A 12,376-nucleotide genomic window follows, 5' to 3' on the forward strand; every position below is an offset into this window, starting at 1 on the left:
GTGGGTTCAAACATACTTAAAACTGATCCACAACCTGTGGGTTCAAACATACTTAAAACTGATCCACAACCTGTGGGTTCAAACATACTTAAAACTGATCCACAACCTGTGGGTTCAAACATACTTAAACTGATCCACAACCTGTGGGTTCAAACATACTTAAACTAATCCACAACCTGTGGGTTCAAACATGCTTAAAACTGATCCACAACCTGTGGGTTCAAACATACTTAAAACTGATCCACAACCTGTGGGTTCAAACATCTTAAAACTGATCCACAACCTGTGGGTTCAAACATGCTTAAAACTGATCCACAACCTGTGGGTTCAAACATGCTTAAAACTGATCCACAACCTGTGGGTTCAAACATGCTTAAAACTGATCCACAACCTGTGGGTCCAAACACGCTTGAACTGATCCACAACCTGTGGGTTCAAACATGCTTAAAACTAATCCACAACCTGTGGGTTCAAACATGCTTAAACTGATCCACAACCTGTGGGTTCAAACATACTTAAACTGATCCACAACCTGTGGGTTCAAACATACAATGAAACCTTTTATCCAGTACTAAGGTACTTCCTGATGACTAGGATACAGCAGACAATAGTTTGTTTGTTTGTAATTAAGCACAAAGCTGCACAATGGGCTATCTCTGCTCTGCCCACCACGGGTATTGAAACACGGATTCTAGCGTTGTAAGTCTGCAGAAATACCGCCGTGCCACGTGGGGGGGGGGGGGTGCACAGACAATAATAGTTAAGATACTATATACTAGATATACTTGTGCAGGGTCCCCAAAGTCTTCTGTTTCAAGAGTAAATAAAACCAAAATCAAGAGTAACAAATATTTTTATTTCTTACTTTTAAAGTTTGTAGGTCATGCTGTGTTGTAGCCTACAGAGTGCATAATTCTTCTCGTGATTCATGACATTTCACTGACATCACGACAGTACAAATTGCAACATTAAGCATCCTTTATGTGATCTCATTTTAGTGTCTACTGAATGACAGACAACACATTACTGTATAGCGTGAAAGTGGTTAAAACAGGCGACTTCTCCAGGCAGCTTATGGTCCCATCTTGGGGAAATTAGCTAAATGCTTGACAACAACTGCAGCAGTGTGAACTGCTTCAAGTCCGTGAAGTGTAATTTTTCTCGTCAATTCCATTTATGTCACAAGAATTCAGAACTAAGATAAATATTTTTGGCACTGCATTATTTATTTTATTACCACATATCACTATTTATTATTTTAAATCAGCCTGCTTATTATTCGGAACTGACAAAAACAACAAGTTAGTCTTGTCGGTAAGCAAAGGTGTCAGCTCACTTACTAGTATGTTTAAGCCTTAAACTAAAAGCAAAGATTGTTTGGTTTTGAAAAAGCTACACGTCGGCCATCTGCACTAGCCATCCCTAATTTAGCAGTGAAAGACTAGAGGGAAAGCAGCTAGTCATCCCCACCCACCACCAACTATTGGGCTACTCTTTTACCAAAGAATATCGGGATTGACTGTCACATTATAATGTCCCCATGGCTGAAAGGGCGAGCATGTTTTGGTGAGACGGGGAATCGAACCCGCGACCCTCAGATTGCGAGTCGAGCGCCCTAGCCACCTAGCCATGCTGGGCCAGCAAGGACTCAAATCATGTCAACCAACAATTCTTCAGGTTATAGTAGTGTCGAAAGGATAGGTTATCTTATTAGCAAGTATTAAAAAGATAAACTATTCTGATTTTGTCATAGCACAAAGTACAAAAAGTCCTAATGTTATGACAACAAATTTTTGAATTTGTTGAAACTGTTTTCATGCTGTAATGCATCTCTATTCATCTAAGTAGCCATTGTCTTTGAAACAGAAAGATAACAATTTCTGCATACCTTGTATTACCAGGTGGAACTGTACTTGTTTTAAAACTAAATGTGTAATAAACATGGTTATTATGTTTTAACTTACTAGTAGGTGGCGCCACCGATAAAGTTTGTAGAATACTTCATTTGGTAAGCTTGCATTACATATGTGCACAAGTTGATTGATATAAGTAAGGTGTTTATGCAGTCTTTTTCAAATTAAATATTGTAATATGGACTATTTGGGATACGTAGAGTAACATTTGGCGGGGAAAATGCACGATTTTCAAATAATTTGAGTATTTAAGTCTTTAATGATTTTTCTTTAACAGTCATCACTGAGCCAATGCGTTATTAGTTTACCACATGTGTATTAATTTATTTACTAATTCAAAATAATAAGAACACCTCTAGGGATAAATTCTGCCATCTCCGGTGCAATAAAAAACAAACAAACATAGCATTGCAAATTTTTATATGGATGTAACGCCATCTATTGAGCGTTTGTATAAACACATTGAGAAATTCCCGAAATCGCTCCTTTAAGGAAAAAAAAAAAGTCACCTTTAATAATATTAAAGCTAGTAATTACAAAGGTTTTCACCTCCGAAGAAAAAGATGTGATGTTATATAAAACCAAAGTTATGTTTTCTATGGATGAAGCACAAAATATGGATTATATATACGGCCGATATTTTGTGCTTCGTGCGTTACGTCGTGATGTACATGTGCGTGCAATCGACTAAACATAATACATATACACATATAAATAAATGTACGCGTACTAATATATTACTACTACGTATTTAGTGTACGTGTGTAGGTAATCCCAGTTACAAGAAACCAGGGAAATATCAAGCCTATTTTTAAGAGGTCTGTTTTATATCACTGCTAGCTAACTCCTTCACTCCCCACATATGGTCTCTTTTGATGTGCCGATTCATACAGCTTACTTTGTGTTTTGTTTCTAATTTACATCATTCAAAAAAATAATACAAGAAAGCTGGTGAAAACATTACCAAATAGATGTTATTCTGTGAACTTTACTAAGAATAATACACCTCATTAAAAACGACCCTGAGGGCAAATCCGTAAAGAATGACGACAAAAAAACACGCATCTATTTATATCTCCTGGAATGATTTCTCTATAATTATCCAAGTGTTAGCTCTCCTGACTATCACATCACAAAAAGTTATCCACAGATTGTGAATAACATCAATCAACTTAACCAAGAATCCTTAAAATAATTTCTAAACTCATTGAACTTTTTGACCTCGAGTTAGCTGTATCTTTCGTAATCAGATTCAGAGACTGTGAAAGAAAATTACGAGCTACCAGATTCTAAGAATCCATAAATGATTCTGTCTTATCGGCTGGTCTCACAGAGTAATAACTTATGTAAATAACAGAGGGCGTAGCCAGCACTACAATGTGTACTGTGAGGGATCTTTTAAAAAACAAAATTGGGGACCTTTTCTTCTACGCAAATTTAAATAATTTACACGAGTGTTTATTTAAAACATAACACCAAAGTATTTTTGCAGTGCAGTCACAATAACTGTGTGAACGTGTTCTGTATCGAATATTGTTCCTTAAGCAAGCAATTAATCGGAAGAAATCAAAGGGGTGGGGTGGGATTCGAACCCGAGACTCCACTTATCGGGAAGAAACTGTTTCAAAAACATATTCGTAAAATAGTGTAAGGTTAGTCTTCTCTTTATTGGTTCGTAAAGACGAAACATACGAGCTCTGTCAACAGGCTTGTAGGATGTAAAAACCATCTTAATACAATATCTACAGGAAGTTTTGGATTAAATGTCCAGGTATCAAAATGTCCTAAGCAGGATACCAACCTGGGGTATCAGGAAAAATGTTTTGTTGAATTTCGCGCAAGACAACTCCAGGACTAGCCATTAGTGGTTTTCAAGTGACACACTTTTTTTTTGGGGGGGGGGGGTAATGCAGCTAGTCAACACCGCCTCTACCTGGGCTACCTTTAATCAAAGTGGGATTGTAATGCACCCATGATTTTTACTTTTTTCTTTTCTTTCGTGGCGGGAATAGGCCACGAGCCATAGGACCTCGAATCCACAGTTCAGGACGATATCATTACTGGATGGGGTGTTATACTTCATCCTGGTTAGTTTATAAAATAAATTCCGAAAAAAAAACGAAACTTGCAGACAAAATATTAATATTAATAGCATTTAACATTTCAACAACAAATAATCCTATTTAAAAAAAAAGAGCTTTATTATGTAATATAAATGAATTGGGAAACACTGGTCATTTCTTCCAACTCGAGAGCACTAAGATGTTGAACGGACGTAAGTCTTACCTGCCACACACCGACGACTGCATTGGCGATGAGAATAAGTAAGATGACGAATGGTTCGACAAAAGCTGTGATCTGGCCGTCGTGTTCTTCAAATAAGGCTAAAGCCTGTAAGCAGAAAATGTCATTTTTAAACTATGAAAAGTCTTATATTTGTTGTTGAGTACAAAACTACACAACGGGTTATCCGAGCTTTGTCCATCTCACGGGAATTAAACCCAGAATTTTAAGTTATAAACCTTCACTCTTACCATAGAATCACCGGCGATGGGGGGTGCTTAGCTGAAGTTCAAATTGTTTTGATAAAAATCAAATTCTCGATTAAAAAAAAACTTGAGATAAATAAAAGCAACATTAAAAATTACAGCACAATTCAAGCTTGTTCACCTGTTACTCCCTGAAAAAATAAAAAATAATGTGACCCGAATATAAATATATCTGTTAACCTGTAACTATGTAAAAATAAAACGATAATTTATGTCCAGCTACATGGTCATTAGATATCTGAGCCACACGTGAACTGACCATCTGCTGATCGAAACAGACGGTTGATTTTTAAACGTAATACTCGAGAGTGAATACTACAGCTACGATCATTAAACACACATCATCACACTACCAACATCACGTCACCAAACACCTTATAATGTTGCCCGATTGTGGTGACATGTATAAGTTACACGGTTATAAAAAAAACAAAACAGTCCACTGTACTTCAATTGTTTATATTTTCAAGAGTGGTCCACACAACAAGCTACAGTCTATACCAAGTCAACAAGACGATTGCGAAAAAGGTTACGTTGTTTGTACGGGTTCAGTAAATTACATCTTGCAGTTAGAAACAGTTGCTTTGATAACGTGTCGCTAATAATGGTTTAAAAATGAACCTCAGCAGGTTAACAGTTCCGGTGATGTCTGTAACAGCCCGACAACTTTTAGATACATCTTGATATTTTCTGAACTGGTATGTTAAAAAATGAAAAAACTCAGTATTAATGCGTCTTCAGCCTATTTAAGGCAAACGTCAGGCCCTCGAGCTCAGTTACTGTGACGTGAGCGTGACGTAAACATTATTACACACAAAAGTACAACTCGTGAACTATCGTTATAGCAACGGTAATCTAACCTGCTTTAACACACACGTATTCGATACCACACTAACAATAAAACAGGATGAAACAATACTGAATATGTCCTTGTGTGTAGCCTTGTGCAATAAACCTTGCATTGTTATCCAATTATTCAGTTAATACTTCTAACAGAAGCCATAAAAAACAAAAACACATATAAAAGTATAAAAAACCTACTTTTCATTGAACCATACAAAGTTTTGAGGATTAGGGTCTTACTTCGCCTTACATTAATGTTAGATAAAACTGTTACTAAATAAAGAAGCCATTAAAATAAATAAAGATTTATATATTTCAAACTACCTAGTTTTCAAACACACAATTTCCTGAATGCTAAAAAAAATTTTAAGTATATTTTTTATTTAGCCTTATTTTAGAATCCCAGAAAAAAAAGTATCTCTTAACAAACGAATTGGGAATTAATTACTTAAGGAATTTTTGTATATATATTGAAACTTTAAATAGCTGTAAGATGAACAAGAGGGAACCCTGAATAGCCACGGCACGTGAAATTATTTTAGGCGGGATTAGAGTACATTGACGTACGAGATCTATTTTCCTTTTTATTAGATATATTTTTGAGCGTCAGTAATACCAAGCGTGGAGCGCACATATACCCGATCCAATTTTATTACCCATCTTCAGGATCTCTGTTAGCCTGTCCTCAAATTAAAATTCTTTTTTTGGGCAGGATTAGAGTAAATTAATCTTTGCGACTTTAGGCGTGGTCAAATATATCAAATATATATAGTTTGTTTGACATTCCGAGTCTAAAACTGTAATTAGATCTCAAATCGGTCAAGAGATGTCGGAGCTACGAGTTAAAAGTCTGTACTTCGGAGAAACAAAACAAAAAAACTCGGACCCATTCTATGACACGCGGCTAAAAATAGTCTCACTCATAGGTATAAAACAAATAATTCAGATAAGTAGGCCTATTATTATTAAGTATATTATTCGCATAAGTATTAGGAGAGTAATCAAAACGTTTATATGAAATGTAGTTTTAATTAAAATTTTATGGATATATATGCAAGTACTAACAGAGAAACAATTATGATTCACTTATAATCGTTATTTTAAATAAAACATGTTTATTAAACTGTTCACCAACTGCTTGAAAAGTTAGAGTAGTTTCACTTGTTCGCAATTGTTTAAGTCATGACGTATACGATTCACGTTTCGAACTGCGTATCTCCTTCTCTTGTGCATCATCCAAAAAAGTTTGATTGGTTGAATGAAAATAGTCAAAATCTGTTACCAAATAACGATCTCTGTTCAAAACATTACGTCACAATACTTCAAACGGTTTGTTTTTAACGGTAATTCAGGACTTATAACTTTTCCGTAATGCGATATGCAACACCACTTAGAACTTAAATGTAAGTTTTTTTTTTCTTTTATTACTCCACAAGATCTTACTGTATAACAGTAGCTTAGTTATCCAGCTTTGGCGCGTATACCCCGTCACAGTATAACTTGTACAATAACATTTACAAGTGATTTCTACAGCTGTATCTTAAGCCTTAAACTAGGGGAAAACTCGTGCTTCACGCACGAAACATTTTTTGGTTGTGGTATTTTGTATTTGAATGCAAAAAGTTTATAAAAAATTCGGATGAGAAAAGAAAAAAAAAATTACGAGTTTTTAAACATTTCTGAAAAGCTCAAAAATAGGCCTACAACAGACCCCCCTTGCTACTTAGTAATGTACACAGAGTTCAGAGGATAGTTGATACGTCAGTCATTTTATAGTTGAATACAGAAGTTTAAAAGCCTCATTGTATCAAGATTCTGGTCAGAAGAGGTCCATATGATATTAACTTTTCATTAAAAAGTGAAACAAAATGTGCTTGAATTCCTTAAAGGAAATATAACTTCTCGTAATTTCTAATTTCAGAAAGTTCACATTAAACATTAGTCTTTTCTTCACAATTCCAAGGATGTTAAAAAAAAGGGCAGATAAAATCATTATTGTTAGGTTGGTTGTATGTGGGTGAATGTAGAAAGTTTTACTTTTAGAACTGGTGGTAATGACTAAGTTCCTGTATTTTTCCCGATTAACATAAGTTGATGTATTAATCTGTAGTGTATTTATTAATATTCTGATTAACATAAGTTGATGTATTAATCTGTAGTGTATTTATTAATAATCAGATTAACATAAGTTGATGTATTAATCTGTAGTGTATTTATTAATATTCTGATTAACATAAGTTGATGTATTAATCTGTAGAATATTAATAAATACACTACAGATTAATACATCAACTTATGTTAATCAGAATATTAATAAATACACTACAGATTAATACATCAACTTATGTTAATCAGAATATTAATAAATACACTACAGATTAATACATTTATGTTAATCAGTACATTAAATATGTTATACATTAATGCTATGTTAACCTCCATGGCTAAAAGGAGAACATATACACAATGAGTTTTAATGCTAGAACCTGCAATTGAAAGTTTAGAATCCTAATCACCAGGCTTAAATCAATGATAATTATAACCTGTACACTAAATAAAATGATATAGATTAATATGTCAAATCAATGTTCACTAAACGTTAAAGAAAACTGGTGAGTAATTAATAAGTCAAATTTCTGTGTTGATGTGTAATAAATTATATAACAATAATTTATGACATAAAGCAGGGATTCCCAAACAGGGGCTGCAGCAAATACACAATACTATTAAGGTACTAAGTATGTATAGTTTCATTTGGCGAGAGACTCAGTCACGATTTGTAATCAAGTGACAAATTTATCTCGGTTTTCAAGAACCACTCCAACAGATTTCACTGGATTGTAAATAGCACTCAAATGGCAACTTCACAGAGAAAAACTGGGAGACAATGATTTGTCTTTAAAGAAATATTACAAATTAAGAGACAATTCCTGAGATAATGCATTTTCATGAAACAAACTCCGCTGACAGAAATACATACCATATGTATCTTATTGTTTTGTATAGAAAAATGATTTGGCAGTTTTAACTTGTTATGGACTCATGAAGGAAATTAATAGACATATAATCTATATATATATTTTTAAAATATTTTATTTTTGGCACGGAAAAGACACTACAGAAGTTTAAAAGTTTGGTTCATGTAATAATCTCCACACCCCGTCAATATGCTATACAACACAACAACAACAACCAGTCAATATGGAAGAACTAAAGAAGTTTATAAAACACTGGTATCCTAATACATGGAGATGCCAAGATGATGATAATCCCCGACAATGAAACGTGTATAATAAAATTAAGTAAAAATGTTTAAAGGTGCTGTTCTTAGATTAAACATGAAAGGTGTTCCATCTAATGCAGTGTTTTTAATGGAAATATACCTCCGAGCCTCATCTGAGACAGTAGTGTTTATGCGTTATGGTCTTGTGTGCGAATTTCTTCATTTGTTTATAAATACCTACAGTACCGGTACCGTCACCCTGTTGAGTTTTCTGAGACAGTAGTGTTTATGTGTTATGGTCTTGTGTGTGAATTTGTTTATAAATACCTACAGTACCGGTACCGTCACCCTGTTGAGTTTTAATACTTGCTTCAGATACCCACGTTTTGAAAGTGTGGCTTGATCTGGTGTCTCTTATTAGATGAGTCGATCAGTTTGTAGGAAATACTTCTAGTGTTGTTTCCAGCATGTTCTATGACTCAGGTTAATTCTATACATTCCTATAGTTTCAATTAAGGCCACAATTTAATACAGTAAATATGGGTTTGTAGGACGGTGTATCGGTGAAACTTGATATTTACAGAATTCTGAATATTCCCATAACACCTTATTTCTTACAAAACAAATACAAGTTTTGATGTAACGAGATAAATAACCTTTTAATTTAGTTACACTCCTCAGATGCTTTACGTAAGTATGACCCTATAAGAAACATTGCTTGAGAACATCAAGAATAAAATATAAATAACATTATAAGAATAAAAACTACAACTTGAAACAGGTTGATCTTATTTCTTCACAGGTAAAGAACAGAATGTTATTTAATTTTTTATGATGAATAAACCTAGTTTATCACATAATAGAGAAACAGCAATTTCAATTACTTATGTACTCTTCGGAAAGGATTTAATGACAACTTAAAGAAATACTTACAAATGATATTATAGCTGCTAAAAGTAAAATCTTCACTAGTAAATCATCAAATTGTTCTAATATAAGCTGCCATAAAGGTTTACCTGCAAGATGAAAGATCATTTAGTCATCATGTTAAGACTTTAACACACTAATTTACAGATTAATTTTAATGTTAAACGAAAATTCTTATTTTTGTTACAGTCACAAAAGATCAGCAGATAGTGGATAGATATAAAATAATGATGGTTAAGACAAGTGGGATTTATTCAGGTAGGTTCAGCAGAGAACCTGATAATAAAAACAAGGATAACGCAGAATAACTATTGATTATCAGTCACTCTAGTGTTTAACTCTTTCACTACCACGCGAGTTTGAAATTTTGTACTACCACGAAGAAAGTGTATTCCTGTTGAAACTTCTAAAAGTTTCTAGTATAAGATATATACAAATCAAGGAAGTATAATGTTAAAATAATCGCACAATAAATAACTGATTAAAAACACAGACCAGCCCTAAAAAAAAAACTCCACGTGGCTGGTCCTTGTTTTTAATAGATTATTTATTGTGAAATTATTTTAACATTGTTCTCCTGTTAACTGTTAATATATTTAAGTAATAGGATACATATTTTTGTTTTCTTTACTAGGTACCAAAAGAAAACAGCCTAACAGTGGAAGAGTCAACTATAAACATGGCAATAACAGAGTTAAGAAATCCCTAAAAAACAAAAAATTACAGACTAACAAATCCATTTTTATGTAGTCAAATACTGTAGATAATATTTTAATTTTCTGAAAATGTCCTTTGTTTTCCAATAGTATTACACATAACACATACTAAATATTTTATAGTTTATCAAACGTAATCAGCAAGTTTTTTTGTGGCCGGGTAACCGAGCAGCACTGGTTACCCAATTATGAATAATTTTTCCTATTACTAATGATTTTAACACCTGATAAAATACTGTACTTAAACCATTAGATCAGGGATAGACATAATGAAATAAAATTACAATCACTTGAGGGAAAGCTATCAGGAAGATTACACTTTCCTCATGAATTGTTTTTTGATTTAATCCCTGCAATATGTTCACTTTCATTGGTCAATAACTAAAGGAATACAGATGGACCAATCGGGAAAGGCTACTAAAAACATGTAATTCCTCGGGAATGTAATATTTCGATCCCTGTAGATGTACGTTTCCTAGGACTGATTTCAATCGGGGAAGAAATACACAAAAGTATATTATTAATTACATTTCCTAGAAAACTCCAAATGTTTTACCCCTGTACTTGGATGGTATATAGAATTAACTAAATTAATTATTGGGTTAATTTTTACTTCTGATCTATATTTGTAACCTAAATAAATTGTGTACCTAAACTAAATATAGTAAAGGTCTTTGAAACTCATAAGCACAAAACATCTAATAAAAATCAGTTTTTTAATATCAATAAGGAGAGATAACTACAAGAAGATTATAGTTTAATGTAGTTTTTTTTTACACCAGATTCAAATCTATGGTTGTATTATATCTATTGATAAACAGTTCTATAACACAACTAAGCTCTGCTTCAATGACATAAATATAGCATACACCACATTTATGATTCTAAGTCTACAACTTGGAGATGTGAATCTAACAATAACAGCATGATTAACTCCAGTATATGGTTTAAAACTCATCTTTTTTATGTTTATATTCAAATCTTTCTACATACTAAAGCATGAGTTAGGGTTACGAATTACTACTATGTCGAAGTATAAATCAAAGGGTTACCGACATAATTCAAATGAGTATTTTGCCCATTATGCATGCTAATGACCAAGTAGAACTTGGCTGAAGGGTGCCTCAGAGGAAATCGTTATGTAAACTGGCTCGTCAATAACATATTAACTGTTTTTTTTTGTGTACATATATAATAACTATAAACAACTGATAAACATTGAAAGACTAAGTTGTTAATTATAACTTATTTCTACAAAGACTTGAAACATTCCTGTTATAAAACCAATCATTCAGTCACTATGAATGAGAATTTGTTTTTTTTCGAGTGAAAATAGAAAAAAGTTAAACCTACCCTCTTCTGCTGGTAATTCTGAAAGGAGAAAAAAAAAAAATCGGTGAATACACATTCCACTTACAAACAAATAACAGAGAACAAAATATCAGTCTATAAGCTTCAAGTTATAAACATGTACACAAACACACATGTACATACATATAGTGCAGTGCACTCAACCTATAGGGCATGAGCTTAGGGGAAAGGGGGGGCACAATAGTGCTGAAAGGAGGGAATGGGATACCTCAGAACAGCCTTGAAATAAATATGTTGCCTGGTTGAGCTAAGATTTTAAGGTGGCCAATTACACAGGCCTACAATGGTTTTATTGTCTTCAAATTTTTTACGTGATCTCCGGTAATTCCTGTTTGTTGAATCCCAAAATGATATCCATTTTTCTCCATCACTTACAGATTTTTCACAAAACGTCATAATGCAATACATAAAAGAAAGACCACAACACATAGTTCTGAGACAGAAAGTTGTAGATTTCACAAAAAATATCAGGATGAATGAGGATGCATAATCGTTTGACATCGATGTTCTTCCCTTTTCTTCAGTTTGTTTGCATTTTTGTTTACAAACATAGTAATAAAAAAATGTTCATTGTGGTAAACGAAATAATAATTTGATCTGAGTAAGTTTTTTTTATTACCGATTTGTAAAAAATCCTTATGTGATAGAAAAAAAATTGTAATGTTAAGTACTGTTTGTTGTTCAGTACATGTGTAACAGAACATTATTAAAGTATAAACATATTGTAATGTTAAGTACTGTTTGTTGTTCAGTACATGTGTAACAGAACATTATTAAAGTATAAACATATTGTAATGTTAAGTACTGTTTGTTGTTCAGTACATGTGTAACAGA

General features: G+C 33.2%; 1 protein-coding gene across 1 annotated transcript in view; it reads right to left on the minus strand.

Moving 5' to 3' along the window:
* LOC106474359 (calcium-transporting ATPase sarcoplasmic/endoplasmic reticulum type-like) overlaps positions 1-11,579 on the minus strand; it is a 36,382-nt gene extending 24,803 nt beyond the window's left edge. The window contains exons 1-3 of the mRNA XM_022402668.1: positions 11,525-11,579; positions 9,462-9,544; positions 4,143-4,304 (exon numbers count right to left, since the gene is read on the minus strand). Of these exons, the coding sequence (XP_022258376.1) occupies positions 4,143-4,304; positions 9,462-9,544; positions 11,525-11,579 (300 nt within the window). The remainder of the gene's footprint in view (positions 1-4,142; positions 4,305-9,461; positions 9,545-11,524) is intronic.
* Between the last annotated feature and the right edge of the window lie 797 nt (positions 11,580-12,376).

Source organism: Limulus polyphemus, unplaced genomic scaffold, assembly GCF_000517525.1.
Source record: "Limulus polyphemus unplaced genomic scaffold, Limulus_polyphemus-2.1.2 Scaffold7117, whole genome shotgun sequence".
In the NCBI taxonomy this organism is placed as follows: Eukaryota; Metazoa; Arthropoda; class Merostomata; order Xiphosura; family Limulidae; genus Limulus; species Limulus polyphemus.